Source organism: Canis lupus, chromosome 18 (assembly GCF_011100685.1).
Source record: "Canis lupus familiaris isolate Mischka breed German Shepherd chromosome 18, alternate assembly UU_Cfam_GSD_1.0, whole genome shotgun sequence".
NCBI lineage: Eukaryota > Metazoa > Chordata > Mammalia > Carnivora > Canidae > Canis > Canis lupus.
In genome coordinates, this window is record NC_049239.1 from 33,171,943 (window position 1) to 33,188,199 (window position 16,257).

Here is a 16,257-nt window from a genome sequence, read left to right on the forward strand (position 1 = left end):
ATAGTAGGTCCTCAAATTAGGTTTGCTGACTACCTAACTTGGGCAGGAAATGTGCAATCCGTAGGAGATGTGCTATGACTGTTCATAACATGTCCTTGTTGCCTTTCTAAAGCACATGTGCAATACTCATTATTTTACATAGGCTAATAATGGCTTAAATGTTAATTTCACCTGGTTCCTAAAAGATATTTTGCCATGATTTTCTTCTTTGGTGGGAAATAGTACTTTAGCGTAGACTTGATCTGCCTCTCACTGAGACCACTAATTATTATGTTTGCCAACGTCTGACAAAATTGCATGCCCTGATGATAGGCACCTTCCACATGGTAACATTAGCAAGGCAGGGAACTCAAGAAGCAGCCAGCAGCACTGCCTGCTTGGCTTCCCGAAGCTCCTCTCAAGAAGGGTTGTCCATGGGACAATAGACAACGAGGTGACACAACTTCAGAGAGCCAGTAATCTGGGAAAGCAGGAGCAGTTTGAAAACGTCTGCTTCCTGACAATGCTTCAGAGGATCTGCAGAGAATGACCAGACTCCAAGCCCATTTGTCCCGCCCCCACAGCAAGCTGCTAAGAGAAATCTGAAACACTGGTGAGCAAGTCACCTTGTGTTAAATCGTAGCGCTCTGAAGGTCTCTGGCTTCTGGGTGACAAGGCACAGAAAAGAGCCCTATCTTGAGCATTCACAAACTCGTGAATGTCCACCACACTCTCCGGAGCCCGGAGTTCCACCCCTCAAGAACCATAGTCAGAACAAAAGAAAATCCACAGCGTACTAGGAAAGCTGCTCAAGAGGCAGATGCCCACTTCAGTTTGAATAATCCTCCACAGAAGGAACACAGCCAATCTGGAAACCTGTTTTAAAACAAACCATAGGGAAAAAGCAGAGAGGGAAGCAAAGGAGGCAAGAGGGAGATGCAAACACTTTCCAGTGAAAGTGGAGCACGAAGGGCAAAACCCCAAATAAATCTAATGCAATGTTTACATATTTCCACTCTCGCAGTCCTAAAGTAATGAATTATCCACGTAACCAAGCAAGTATTAATAGCCTTCCCCTACAGACTGGGATGGACAACTTTTAAGTAGATTTAATTTGATCAGTTAACGCCATCAGATATGCTTCCTTAGACCAAAAAAAAAAAAAAAAGAGAGAGAGAGAGAGAATTTTTTTAGTAAATCGTGGGTGCTGAATATGACGGAATATTGTACCATCGATAATATAACATAAATCAAGTTAAAACAGAAAAGTATAAAGTTGAACAAAGCCAATGGAATGGCTTGCATACATTGTAAACCCAACTTTATGAAGACAATCTTATCCAAAGGTGGATAAGAACAAGAAGGAAACATGTAAAAGTAAAAATAGCTTCTGTATCATGCTTGAATCGTCACCACATCCCTGGGACAAGAGAACAAGAAAAATTGTTGTACGAAGCTTCCAGTACAGCACTCCTTATTCCGAGGTAAGCAAAACAGTGGAGTAGATGGGGGGAAAAATCATGGGACGGCAGCAGGCAAGACATACAGGGCACTGACAACCACCATAGCCCACCTCCCCAAATGCCGTCCCCAACTTCTAGACACAGGAGACAATCAACACACAAGGGAATGCATATCACCCAGGAAGATCAGAGACATATTTGTAAACAAATCGCCATTGGAAAGCACAGTGACCCATTCTCCTTACTGGTAATGGGGGTATGGTCTGAGTTGCTAGACACCCTGGAACTGTCTTGGTCCTCGGTCGGGTATGCAGTTGGAAGGTGGGTGTGGAAGATGTTGTAGCCTGCCGAAGTGCTCCTTTCACTGGAGGATCCACTGCTCACATCATCGTCAGTGGGGTTGCTGGGGTTGATGTCTTCAGGGTTGGTTCTGTATTCACCCTTCTGGCTGTAGCGGGTGCCATCACGGTTAACGATGGCTGGGAGAAAGAGGAGACACTCTGAGAACTTGACAGGAGACATTTTCTGGGTGTTAGGAAAGACTGTGCATTATCAGGTGAGACAGTGACTTCAAAGCTCTTCTTCTTTGTTATTAAGCAAAACAACACCTAACTAAGAAAATCTACAGCCCCCCAGCCTACCCATGCACCCTGGAAATGGGGATGGGGAACGAGGGGGTGTTTGGAAGTTCCCGTGTTTGAATCCTGGCTTCGTGTGCTCCTCAACAAAACCGATGCTGAGCTTCCCATTTGTAAAATGGGGATGCCACTAACCTTTGGCTCCGAGCACTGTATGATACATGGTATATAAAGTGCTTAGCATGGGATTCAAAATTTAGTTGGTCTCAATAAATGATAGCTCTCCCAGTGGTTCCTATCCTCCCTTTTCAAGGTCGTGTAAAATCTGTTGCTATTAATTCCATCTACTTCTAGAAAGGATGTGAAGTAGGCGATGAAGAGGTCAGTAGTCTCAACAGGGAATAGATGTCTGCAAATCCATGAAGAATGAGGCTTTCTTTCTAAGGTGCGAATTGTGTCCGTCTAAGTGAACCCCTGCTCTGGCTAAGAAATCAGCGGGCCTAAATGCTGGACACAGCCTCTGCCCATCCTCTGTGAGATTCAACCTTGAAATTAAGAGGCACGGATGCATATAAAGATCAAAATCTTTGATTCAAACAAGCAAATGCCTAGAATGCACAGGAGAAGGAAAAGCAAGAGTGAATTTGTTCATTGTTCCTCCCCGAAAGGATTTGCTGCCTTCAAGTCTGGGCCACTCACTGCACAAGTGGGGATTTAGCTAAAATTATTTTCTGCTATATTGCACTAGACTAAATGTGCCTTTTGTCCACCTGGCTTGTCCAAGTGGAACCATTAGCAAAACATAAATTAAAAAATATAGCAAGAGCGCCTGGGTGGCTCAGTCAGGTAAGCAGCCAACTCTTATTTCAGCACAGGGAGTGATCTCAAGGTCATGAGATGGAGACTCCTATGGGCTCTGTGCTTAGTTGGGGGGGAGGCTACTTGAGATTCTCTCCCTTTGCCCCTCCCCTCACTCTCTCACTCCTTCTCTAAAATAAATAAATAAATCTTTAAAAAAATATTGCAAAATCCCAAACACCCTGATAATCTCTGCAGATGAAGATGTGATAAGAAAATAGGACCAAACTCATACAGGTCTGGACTTTGAAAGGCATTTGGTGGGGTCCAAGGAAATGGGACATTTGTTGAAAATGACTATGGGCCTGGTATGCATCAGACATTGACCTTTCTTCCTTTTCATTTCAAATCTCACCTGTTGTTCCATTATCCAGATGAGAAAACTGAGGCTGAGAGAGTAAGTCAATCCTTTGAGATCACCCAGGTGGTAAGGAACTAGGATTTCAAACTAAGCCTGACTGAGACAGCACATCTCCCCTTCCATGAGGCACAGGTCAGGGACAATTTTTGACCTAACAGTGGGGGGCTGGATTTACGTAGCCAGGTCGATTCTCATCCCTCTGCCACCCACCACCACTGTTCCCTTGCACACTGAGGGGTCTGGCTCCTAGGAGGCAGAAGTCAGGCCTCCTCAACACTGACACTTTTCCAAAAAAGGGAGGTTCAGAGGCCATAAGATCAGGGTTAATAAGTTGACCTCTGAAAATTTTGGTTGGGCTTTTCTGTTTTCGTACAGTGTCAGATGCCTACTTCTCGGGATAACCAAGATGACTTTGCGGTATAAATAATGTTGAAATCCCTACCAGGAATTATATGCCCCTTATAATTATCTTTCAGCATGCAATTAAGTAAAACAGAAAATTTAGGGGGCTGGAATGGGTCTCTCCCTAATACGTATAATTCCCCTCAAGGAGAGAGAACATGGCTCACACCCAGAACTTTCAGCAGCTAGAATTAAGAAGACTATTTAATTTGTCCTACATTTAAGTGTATTTTTAAGGATGCTGTTTGCTTATGACCAGTGGTTTAGTTGTTCACTTGCAGGAATTTGTTTATTCATTATTTTATTTTTTAAAGATTTATTTGAGAGAGAGCATGAGCAGGAGGGGCTGAGGGAGAGGAAGAGGGAGAGAATCTCAAGCAGACTCAACCCTGAGCATGGAGCTGGATGCAAGGCTTCATCTCAGGACCCTGAGATTGTGACCTGAGCTGAAATCAAGAGTCGGACACTCAACTGACTCAGCCACCCAGGTACCCCTGCAGGTTTTTTTTTTTTTTATAAATGTATTTTAAGTAGAAAAGAATGGGCTAATTAAGTGAAAAATATCAAGTAGATAATTGCACTGTGTACACAGATGTGCCAAAAAAAGTGAAAGTGGTTTCCAAATGACTGCGGTTTGAGGAACAATGTGTTGGGGTCAACCAAATGGTAGCTTCAAGCCACTGCAGGGAAAGGGGAAGGGGGCAGTGAATCACAGGCAATGTCCCTTGCCTTGGGGAAATGGTTGTTCTTCTCTTCAAATAGGAAACACAAAAAATGCGCCTAAACCCTTTCCCAAGAATGTGGTCACTTAATCAAGGTCAGAAGACATACATACTTATGGTAATTGGTCCATCAAAGGCATTGGGCAGGTGTGTGACCGATGTACAATCCTCTTCAGGTGGAGCTATGGAGTAGCAAAAAGAAAAAGCATGAGAACTCTAAAAAATAGGAGCAGAACTGATACCCATTTCTAGTAGTTAGGATGGGGTTTTATTAAAATTTATCCCACATAATTCTCTTTTTTTGACTATTGAAATATGGTTGACACACAGTGTGACATTAGTTTTAGGCATACAACATGGTGATTTGAAAAGTCTACATATTACTCAGTGCTCACCACAATATGTGCAGTCACCCTCTGTCACCTTACAGCATTATTACGATATTACTGACTCTATTCCCTACGCTGTACTTTTCATCTCCATGACTTATTTATTTTATAACTGGAAGTTTGTGCCTCTTAGTCCTCTTTATCTATTTCAGCCAACCCCCCATCCTGCTCTCCTCTGGCAACCATTAGTTTGTTCTCTGTATTTATGAGTTTGTTGCTGTTTGTTTGTTCATTTGTCTTTTAGATTCCACATATAAGTGCACAAAATGATCTTTCTTTTTCTGAAACTTGATTGAGTCTCCTAGGAACTTCTCTGACCCTTGCAATACATTTTTCACTTTTATTTACCTTCATATGTTTTTGGAAGCTTACTTGTTCCCCTTCCTACCCTAACAGATCCATTTATTAACAAAAGAATAGAAATGTTCTCTGTCGGGCATTGGGGAAGGCCGGAGATACAATGGGAAATAAGATAGACGTGGATCTTTTCTAATGAGGCATACATTAGAATTACTTTTTAAGTCTGTTATTATAAAAGGAATGTGGGAACACTGTAAAGACATTTTTCAACAAAGGAGTGCATGAACTATAATAAGAAAATCATGTGTAATCCCAATACTATACAGAAATGATAGAAACACATGACAAATATAATAAAATGTTTATCAACATGAACAGCATGTGAATATGAAGACTCAAATAATCACCAAGAATTTACTTACTAGAAATACTCCACAGCAAACTAATCTTTAGTGTCTTTATTAAGGCACTGATGTGTTCATTAATTTAGCTAAGCTCCGTAAGTGCCTACTCTGTCTAGAGAGCTTCTCAACATAGAGTTACTGAGGTTGCCCACCATTGGGCCAGATGCCCAGACTATTTCTTGGGACAACTGTGTTGGCATATCTCACCATGGAAACCTCTGGCTTCTTTTCCTTGTGTCCTCCATGTATCTCCTACTTTCCCCCTTCTTCAGAAATCTAAAGATTTCTGACTGTACCTTAGGCCTTCCTGATCACCTGGAGACATTACTAAGTAGCCCTCTAAGAACATTATGTAAAGCCTTCTGAAGACAGGCCCTGAAGGTTCCACCCTGCAAACCACCCTTGAATCCCAAGAGAAGATGGAGAATGCCTTAACCAGCCATTGCAAATGCTCTATTTGGTAACTAGACCTTGTATTGAGCTCTAAAAACTCAGAGAGCTTTAAACTGGCTGTGCTGTTGCAGGAAGTATGGATCCATTTGCATATTACAGCTTTTATATTATGTGTGTGTGTACACGTGCACTCATGTGCATGCACACATACGTCTGTGCACAAAATGGCAATTTATTTGTTAGGTTGGTTTCTCTCAGAGTTGCTTCTTGGCAAAGAGGAAGGAAGAAAGGGATGGATGGATGGATGGATGGAGGTAGGCAGACTGCTATCACAAGGAAGGCTGTTACCACAAGTATTTTTAACTGTTCTGCCATAAATTGCTAGGTAATCGTGACAGTGGACAGAAACAGAAGTTGAACAAAACAAGATCTGGGTGCTTGCCAGTTCCTAGAAGCATCTTTTCTTACAGGTAAAGGGTACCTGCCTATTTCTTTGGCCTCATAGTGAAACTAACTGGAAGCTTTATACATTCATCTAGAGAAAAGCACATTTTACAAAAAGTCATTTTTGCAAAGGCTAATTAAAAGATCTCCCAGAAGAGAGTCTCAGAGAAAGTCATGTCCTCAGTAAGGCCTTCCCTCACCGTCCAATCTCAAGAGCCCCTTAACCAATCCCCCACATATATCACCATCACATATTTGCTTACAGTTCTTCTGGCTTAATGCTGTCTCAAATTCTCTTGTTCATTTTACTTGATGGCTGTTCATGACACATCTCCCAACCCCTAACCTCTGCTACCCACCCAGCTCCAAAGAACTACATAAATTGAGTAGTGATGTGTAGTGACCTTATCTATCTCAGCCAGTACATTTATGTGTGACGGGTTCAGAGAGGCAGGCACTCGATAAATATTTGTTGAATGAATGAAAGAGGAAGTACCATTATAATTCCCATAGGTTCATTCTTCTGGGAATCATACCTAAGATGTTAACCCCTCCAAATCATCTGCAGTGATAAACATGTCAAGAAATGTTTAGATAAACCCTGACTGGCAGCGCCATAAGAAATATGTTTTAAAGGGTTCAGATATATCAGTTCATTTATTCATCTGGAGCATTACTCATGTGACAGATTTTTTTAAAAAGGAGCAAAGAGATGAACATGTTCCTTTCCTTGCTTTTGAAGAAACCACAAGGTCACGGGTGACGATAACAACTAATATTCCTTTAGATTTTTTCAGTTTTCAAAAAAAAAAATCTCCCAATGATTTCCTTATTTGAAAATCAGGGCAAATAGCCACCCTGGGAGATCTTGATGAGTATCTATCCCGTGTGTTTGTGTAACACCACCAGAAATGAGAAGCTTCTGATACTGTTATGTTGCATAGACCCAGGAAGAGGCCTTGGGTTATGACTTTTTAATGGCAGGGTTGGAACAACCTCCCCCAAATTCAGGCAATAGTAGTACACTGGGAAGGAGTTTCTAAGGGGTAGGTTGTGATATAATGGGGCATGGTGTAAAAACACACTACGGCAGTTTTGGAAATCGTTAGAACATTTGTTCAAATGGAGCCTCCTCATGCTCCAGTTCACCTTAACTTTTATAAAGAACACCAAATCAGGCAAGCGCACCGCGATGAATGGTGACCCAAATGTGCAATTAATACATTCACGCTCCCATGTCAGATAGCAGGGCCTCACTGGCAGTCTTTTATTCTGTTTAATGAGCACTGCACAGCTGGGAGAATGGGGCCTGGTGAGCTTTTCCTGAACCTATGGGGTTGTTAGAAAGACTCTGGGTGGGCTTCCTGGTGGGCTGCAACTCCAAACTGTGCCTCGACTGTACCAAAATAGCCAAGAGAAATGTTAATTATTCAGTCTAGCCAATTACTCAGTGCCCGATAGAAAGACCTCTTCCTCAATGCCTGATACAGTCTAGGTGTCCAATAAATATTTGTTGAGTAAATGAGCAAACGAATAGATAAATGAATGTAGCCTCTTCTCGATTCCTCCTTCAAAAGAGAATGAGGCAGTTTATCAGAGGCAAACTTAAAAGATGCACTAATTCAAGCCAGTTCGCTGGGCTATTAACATAGAGGTCACCAGGCTCGGGCTGGGCCTCACTGAGACATGAGGCAATCAAAATCAAAACCATGGACCTTTCTAGGGGCTGCCTTATTTTCATCTGTGAACCACGGGCAAACATGTTTTATAAAAATGCTGCTGAAACTGTAAGCACATGGAAGTCTTCTGCTAAGATTGAGCTGGCTTTGGTCCCTATAGACCAAGAGGGTTTGTAGGGGGTCACATCACTGGGCCTTGACCATCTGTCTGCAATTCTCACGCTAAGCCGGACTCAAGGATCTTTCCAATGAGATTCACTGCATGGAACAGAAGATTCATAGCATATGAATCGACATATCAAGATCCATGGTTCACTCCGCGCCTCTATCATCTGACTCTAAACCAAGACATTTCAAATTTATTATTTTTTTATTTCAAAGACGTCTTCTCCAGCTTCTTTCTTTCTTTATTTTTTGTTTGTTTCATCATTTCAACAAGATTACCTCTCAAGACAAGAAATATAGCTGCTGGTTCTTTCTCACCCTACTTGCCCAGCAGGGTGCTGACTGCATAGAGTTGATCCATAAATACTCTTTTTAAAACTTGAAGAAAAACTTATAAAAGCAGCCAATCCACATTACATTGGGATAGAAGAAAAGGAAAAATCTTCTCCTTAAACTTTACTACTTTCATATGGCCATTCTGGTGTGAATACACCAGCTGCACTTCTCCCTCTTTTCAGCTGGATTAACACCTCCCCCACCAAGGAGAGTTCACTTCCTTCTCTAAGGCCAGACCTAACCTTACAGGCAAAAATGAGGGGCAGGGAGAGAAGTCTCCATAGTAACTTGTCCACATGGCTGCCAATCCCTGTGTGTGCTTCTACCTTTTGGAGTTAAGATTCTTTCTAGCAAGTGATACTAACCTGTAAAATAGGTGAGACAATGTGAATACGCAGCAATGTAACTTATGGCCTATGTACACTGGACAAGGTCCAGTGGGAGAAGAAATAGGCAGCACCCCGAGACTCCCGAGTATGCAGTCGCATGCTAGCCCTGTCCCACATGACCAGCCCTTTCATCCGACACACAAAGTCTTTCTTCCCAAAGTCCTCCTCTGACCTCTGGCACTAAGAGAAGCTACCTAGACCACGTCTTTCTGTGTCTACTTCTCCTTTGCCGGCATGTGGTTTTTCTCATCATCGTGTCCTTAGAACAGACATTCTGGGTATGGATATGGGAACTGGGTACGGGCCGTGTACCGTTTAGCCTCATTGGGATGCTCCTCTCTTTGGTTAAACTCCTTCTGCATTCCTTGTTCAGATGCCACGGAAGAAGAAATACTCTATAGTTCTCTTCTCCTTGTCTTACATGTCCCCCCCCCACCAAGGTTTAGTGACTTGCATATATTTGACTTGCATATATTTGTCTTGGCCTCACACCCATTTCAACTAATTAGCCCTGAAACTCTCTTTCTCCGAATCTCCAGATTCCTCTTCTGAATGCCCACTTGGATTCCTACTGCTCACGCTGCAGCAGGTGGTCGGCAAAGTCGAAAGCTACCGATGGAATCTCGCGATTGCTTGGGTGCTTCTACTTGCACTGAAAAATCCATGCAGGTTTTACATTCGTTTATGATATCTGTGTTTGTCTCCTGCAAATAACGCCTGAGGTCATCACTGGAGAATATCCGCGTTTGTCTCACGCATAGTCTTTAATCACTTTCCAGCTAACTGAACAGCCTCCTTCCCGTCTTTAAGTAAAACTGATGTGCCAGGAAGATGTGTCGGGTTTACCCCATGGGTCTATCTTCCCTTCGTACAATCTCAGACCTCCCTGAGCAACAGAAGGCCCAGTTTGAGAAGTAAGTGATCCATCCATATTTGATTGTGGCCATTCAAAGATTTGACACCTGTGTTTCTGACCCTTTTCAGAAGACCCAGAAGATACATAATGACTAGAATTCTTGAATCTTGCTGGACCCTGAGTTAAACTTAGAAGCATGAGCTCCTAAGCCACTGTTTGGAAGCAAATGCCATAGACGGGGAGAGGAGCCTGGCCAGCAGCCTGGCACACACATCCTAAGTTGGCTTTCTTGTTGTCTAGGTGTCAGGTTCTCAGATGTTGGGAAAGGAAACTTGAGAAGGTCAAAGGCCTACTGGGTATCCTTCCAGCTTTCTCTCCAGCCCCAACATAAAATAAATGCCTCTAAGCTAAGCCATTTGGTGTGTACCCCAATGCTACCATTAGGTTCATGTCACTTCCCTACTCAGACCCCCGCAATGACGTCCCATCACACTGAGAATAAAAGCTACACTCTCGACCATGGCCCATAAGGCACTATGTGTGCGCTGGCCCCTGCTTACCTCTCTGACTTCATCACTTGGCATTCTACCTTCTGATTGCTGGCCTTTATCTACTTGGGCCCCTCAGTGTTCTCAGAACAATGAGACCCCAAGGCTGCCCCATACCTGGCTTTGCATGCTGATGTCAGTTGGGGCTCTCTCAAGGGCACCTCCTCACAGACACCTTCCTCGACCACCTTCCCAGAGAAATGCTTCTCTAGCACTCTGAAGCCTCTTCCTCTCTTTTTTATAGCACTCGTCACTCTATGACTTCATATTATTTATCTGTTTCCTGTCAGCCTCCCTGCCTAGCGAGTAAGCATCCTGGACATAGGAATCTTGTCTCTGCTGTGGAGGTATCCAATGAGCATCTGTTATATGAACGGAAGCTATGTGAATCCCCGCTTAAGCCAAGACTCAACTGCTGTCAGCCATGTCGCCAAAGGCTTGTGCGCCCAAGGCAACCCCAAACACAAAGACAATTCACTTGGAACCAACCTGAAGCATTGAAGCAATACGTGTCGTACTGGGAGGTGTTGGATATGAGGATGTACACCCCTGTATGGTTTGCAGCACAAATAGCATTGGGTTGGATACGGGGGATCACCACATGTCCTTCTATGAACCCGTACCTGTGAAAGAAAAGCGAGAAGTTATCCACCTGCAAGGTTGCGATGGGGATTTCATAACATTTGAGCCATCAAATGACGTCTCAAACCATGCACTGCTTCATTCAATTCACCGCTGGGGATCTTAGAGGGTTTGACAACTGGGTTACATGAAATCCAGAAACAACAACAGAGAGAGAAGGAAGAGGATCAACAAGGCTGAGACAAGGTGATTTTATTTAGAGCTCTATAAAGAGCTTGAAAAAAAAAAAAAGATTTATGAAAGAAAAAAACCTGGTTTTTTAAAAAGTTTTATTTAAGTAATCTCTACACCCAACGTGGGGCTCGAACTCACAGCCCTGAGATCAAGGGTCGCGTGCTCATCCGACTGAGCCAGCCAGCCGCTCCAAAAGAAAATACCGGATTCAACTAAAATATACGGACAAGAGTGTCAAGTCAGTTTGAATACATGGGCAGAAGCCTGAGTCACTTAAGAGGGAAGAATGACCACTTTATGAGGTGCGATCTACTCTGGCTCTCCATCACCTTCCTCTTTTCCAGAACATACATCAGATGACCAGCTCCCAGAAGATAGGCCTAGATGGCCTACACTTGTCAGCCCGCACTTGTCAAACCTGCCTCCTTCCCAGGTTGCCTCACCTTTTCCTGTGATTCCCTCACTCCAGACTCCATTCCTACACACACGAAGCCTTGTTTAGATGCTAGAAGGAACACAGGCCTTTTTCTTCATGAGCATCCCAGGCACAATTTCATTGCCAGTGGAAGTAAATTGACTGTCATTAAAATGGGAGTAATAGAGAATAAGTAGATAGCGTTGCCTCATTTAGCTCAGGAACCTTCCAGAAGCAGGTCAGTCAGAGAACTGTGTAGCCCCGTCTGCCCCCACCAAGATGTTTCCTGCAGATACAACAGACAGCACCCAGCCTCCTCTACCTGCATCACAGAAGCTACGTGCTCACTCACGGCACAACTTCTCCCCAATAGAAAATGCTTCCTAAATAAATAAATAAATAAATAAATAAATAAATAAATAAATAAATAAAAATAAGATGCGGGCCAAGGAGGAGGTGGTGGCAGAGGGTAAGGGCAGAGAGGACGAGGCTAAACCCAGCAAGTTTCTGAAAATGCAATGCTGGGTAAAATGCACAGCGGAGATCCTTTTTAATCTTTGCTGCCAGAGGCAACAGTACCCAGTGCATCACCCGCAAGGCTCAGGGAAAGGGCTGTGAGTTTGACATTTCTAAGCCCGCAGAGCTCCTTAGGTCTGTGTTGCAACCGTAGCTCCCATGACTAATTCCTCATCTGAAAGGACAGACTGGTTTCTCCAAAGGCTCCTCAGGTTGGTGGGGAGGGAGAGAGCAATTAAATGTTAATAAGTTTCCATCTATCTGGGAAATGCTACTAATCAGGGTGGGGCGGACGGAAGAGGGACTGCTGAGGTGTTACCGGAGCCTGTGAGCCTCTGCCCCCTGTCCTGGGGCAGAGACCTGCTTCACAGCGCCTGAGCCAAATTAGGGCAACGCGTTTTGCAACACTTAATACCCTGTACGGTGGGAAGGATAGGTTTCTTTGGCACTGTTTTGCTCTTTTCTTTCTTTTCTTTTCTTTTCTTTGTCTTTTTTTTTTGGGTGGAGTGAGGGCGTATGATTTCACAGGGGCTGGGGGGGTGGGGGCGGGTTGGGGGGGGGAGGGCTGGGTGTATGGGCTGCTGGGTGTTTGTGTGGTATTTGCGTCTTTGTTTCTTCCTTCTTCTTCTCCTGCCTTCCTTCCTTCCTTCCTTCTTTTTTTCTCTTCTCTCTCTCTCTCTTTCTTTCTTCCTCGACACTACTCCTTGGTGAGCCTCCTCCCCACCCCACCCCTATCGCACTTGGGAGCTCTGTTTTCCCACTGACATTCTACAACCTACATTCCCTTGGTACGTTATGCCAGGGTGGTTGCCACATGGTGCTCACTGCCGCTTTGATGGGGCCCAGTGGACGTGAGCTGGGATATGAAAATGTAGATGTGCTTATACACGGCCCCAGAGGTGTGCTTGCTGGACACAGGGAGGAAAGAACCGCTCAGCCAGTCCATGCACCGTGCTTGTGTCTCCCCCCCACCCCCTGTTTGGCCCTCAGTTCTTCGGGAGGCTCGTTTACTTCTGGCCCTGGGCTCAGACGAGGCAGGACTGGAGGCCCGACTCCTCCTCCGTGCAGGCAATGTGGCCCTGGGCCAGCTGGGGCGCTTCTGCAAAGCTCTGGCGCTTCATCAGCAAGGTGGAGGGAAATGCTCGACCCCAGGTGCACAGGGCCCAGTGGGGGGTGAGGGACCCCGGCCTCTGGGTGCTCAAAGGTTAGCCTGTGGGAGTCAGAAGAACGTCCCTCCCTTTCAGCAGATGAGAACATTTCTGTGTTTCCTAAGCCCGCATTTCTCAATTCCAAGGCAGCTCGGGAAGTCTCCGTTCTTAGGCGACGGGCCTTGTCAGGGCCTCTGTCTCTGCCCATCCCTCTCTCTGTGTCTCTCATGAATGAATACATAAAATTAAAAAAAATAAACGGTTAACCTGGGGAGCGGGATGCACGGCCGTGCTCACTGGCCTTCCTCCACGGGAGCCCCCTGCTGCGCTTCAGAAGCTGCCAGAGCTTCTCCCTTCTTTGCTCCTTCGGTGGACCTAGCTCTGGACACACGCACACGTCTGTGCACATCTGCCCCTCGTCTCGGGGACAGTACCGCTCGGTCGAGCTTCCTGCAATCGCGGGGTGGCCCACCTGCAGCCTATGTCCTCCAACGCAGCAGCCCCGTGGGCACCTGGAGCTAGCCGAGCACCTGAGCGCCAGCAGAGTCGCGGAAAAACCAAAGTTTGATTTCCTTGCATTGTAATTAAGTGGAAGTTGCTGTGTGTGGCTAGTGGCTCCCCCATCGGCACAGTCTTGGGGTGAAGATCTTTCTTTGCCTTTCCAGCCGGGGAGTGTCAGCTGCCGTGCTTCCCACGCCCACGGGGCGTGCATTGCTCTGCAAGCTTACATTTCACGGTTTGGGTGAAGACTTGGGCAGCTTGACTTTTAAAAAGCAGCCTGTGTTTGCATGCGTGCGTGCGCTTAGAGGAGGGGAAGCACATTACCTAACGACAAGACATCGCAAGCGCAAGGGGAAGCTGCCGGCTGGCTAGAAACTTCGGAGCGGCTGCTCAGATTACCCGGAGCTCTTCTAGGGAAAACAAACCAAACCAGACCACTTCGGCGTGGTTGTCACCACTGCCAGCGCCTAACGCGCCCCACTCCCCACTCCCCACGGGGTCACCAGAAATTCCAACACCCGGGGCCTGAGCCTTGTGGCGTCCTGGACAGAGGCTCGCAGGAGGTCTCCTGGGTCCCTCCGACCACTTCCCACTCACTTGTAACAATACATCTTGATCATTTGCACGTCCTTTTATTTCCAGTCTCAGATCAGAGCAACGCAGAGGAGAAACAAGCAAATGAGAGGCCCAGAGACAGAGACAGAGACAGAGAGACGGAGGGAGGGAGTTGTTGGAAAACTCTGCTTTGAGCCAAGTCTGCAGAGCCAGGACTGCGCCCGGCACATATTTATTTTAAACACTGTCATTCGGTTTACGTTTTCTTGCGTTCTGACAATGATACCGCGCGCTTCTTCAAAGCCGGGAGGGCGCTGGGGAAGCACCTTGGGCCAGAGGACGCCCACCTGGACCCTCATGGCCTCCTCTGGGCAACCCCACTAGGACTCCCAAAGCTGTCTCTAGCCCGCTTTATTTTTTATTATTTTTATTTTTTTTAATTGGAGTTCAATTTGCCAACATATAGCGTAACACCCAGTGCTCATCCCATCAAGTGCCCCCCTCAGTGCCCGTCACCCAGTCACCCCCAACCCCCGCCCACCTCCCTTTAGCCCGCTTTAAATGCCAGTCGTCATACAGGTTCCAGGTTGACTCGGCCAAATTAACAGGTGGGGACGACCCTTCAGGCAACCAACCATCCATCAGCTGTCAGGGAGGAGCCTGCGGGCTCCCGGCCCCGCCCCCGCCCCGCCCCCGCCCCGCCCCCGGCTTTCCTCCCACCTGCAGGTCTCAAAGCCCACGCTCAGGGCTCGCTCCATCTGGGCCATGGTGGGCAGGGTGCTGTTGAAAGCCTTGCAGAGGTCGGCAGCCTCCGTCCTGGAGATGCTGTAGCGACCGTTTTTCTCCACATGGAACACACCTGCGTAGCGGCAGGTTATGTTCAAATCTGTGGGGTGAAACAGAGATGTTAGATGCTTTGGCGTAACTTATTTGAGAAGGGTTAAGAGGTTTGTGGGAGGGTAGATTCGTTGACAACAAACAAACACCTCCCCTGGCCAGAGCCTTCCAAAGCACACACTTTAAGCTCAACCCCGAGCTAAGACGCAGGAAAGGAGCATCACGCTTGACACTGCCTCCGTCGATTGCTCTACAAAGAAGTTTTGATTTTTTCATTTTGCTAAAGATCTTATTTATGTATTTGACAGAGAGAGCACAAGCAAGGGGAGCGGCAGGCAAAGGGAGAGGGTGAAGCAGGCTCCCGGAGGAGCAGGGAACCCAATGCAGGATTCGATCCCAGGAACCCGGGATCATGACCTGAGCCAAAGGCAGACGCTTCATCTACTGAGCCACGCAGGCGCCCCTACAAACACATTTTTAAAAAGCATATGACTTATTTCTGATTGTTAAAGTAATGCAACTTGGAGAAAACTGAAAATCCAGGGAAATAATGAAGGAAAAGCAAGGTGACCACTAGTGCCAATGCTCCATTACTTACATATAACCTCTAATGGCTTCTGGTTGCCCCCAGAATACACGTCCTTTTCATGGCTGACATACCTACGTGAGCCGGCTCCTGTCTCCCTCTCTAACACTTAGTAGCTCACTCAGTTCCAGGCACAAAACTTGCCTTTGGCTCCTCTGGACATTCCGAGCTCTTTGCCACCTTAGCACACAAATGTGCTGCGCCCTCTGTCTGGAATGTTCTGTCCTCAAACATCGTGTTTTGTGTTTTGACTCCACATCACCCACTCACAGAGGCCAACCCACGGTGTCTCCCTCACTGACCCTGCTTTTGTGTCTCCACAGCAACTCATTTATTTATTTGCATTTAAATATTAGTAATAACGATATCACCCTTCCTGTGATAGAAGCTCCAAAAAAAAAAAAAAAAAAAAAAAACGCAAGGACCTTTCATTTGTTTGTAGTGTTTCTCTAATTCTCACAGCAGCGTGACAGAGAGTCGATTTCAACGAATATTTACTGAATGAATAAATGGCTCCTTAAAATTTCCAAGAAAAACACACATTTTGGACATCTTGACAGAGAGAGCCAAGATCGGCTGTTGGCTCCCAAGGGTTAATGGCATTCACAATGAAGCCT

At 45.7% G+C, this 16,257-nt stretch overlaps 1 protein-coding gene across 1 annotated transcript in view; it reads right to left on the reverse strand.

The window, feature by feature from the left end:
- The window catches only part of CD44 (CD44 molecule), an 88,351-nt gene that overhangs the window by 36,660 nt on the left and 35,434 nt on the right, over positions 1 to 16,257 (reverse strand). Inside the window, 4 exon segments of the mRNA NM_001197022.1 lie at positions 1,688 to 1,921; positions 4,477 to 4,545; positions 10,756 to 10,889; positions 14,938 to 15,103. Coding sequence (NP_001183951.1) covers positions 1,688 to 1,921; positions 4,477 to 4,545; positions 10,756 to 10,889; positions 14,938 to 15,103 — 603 coding nt within the window.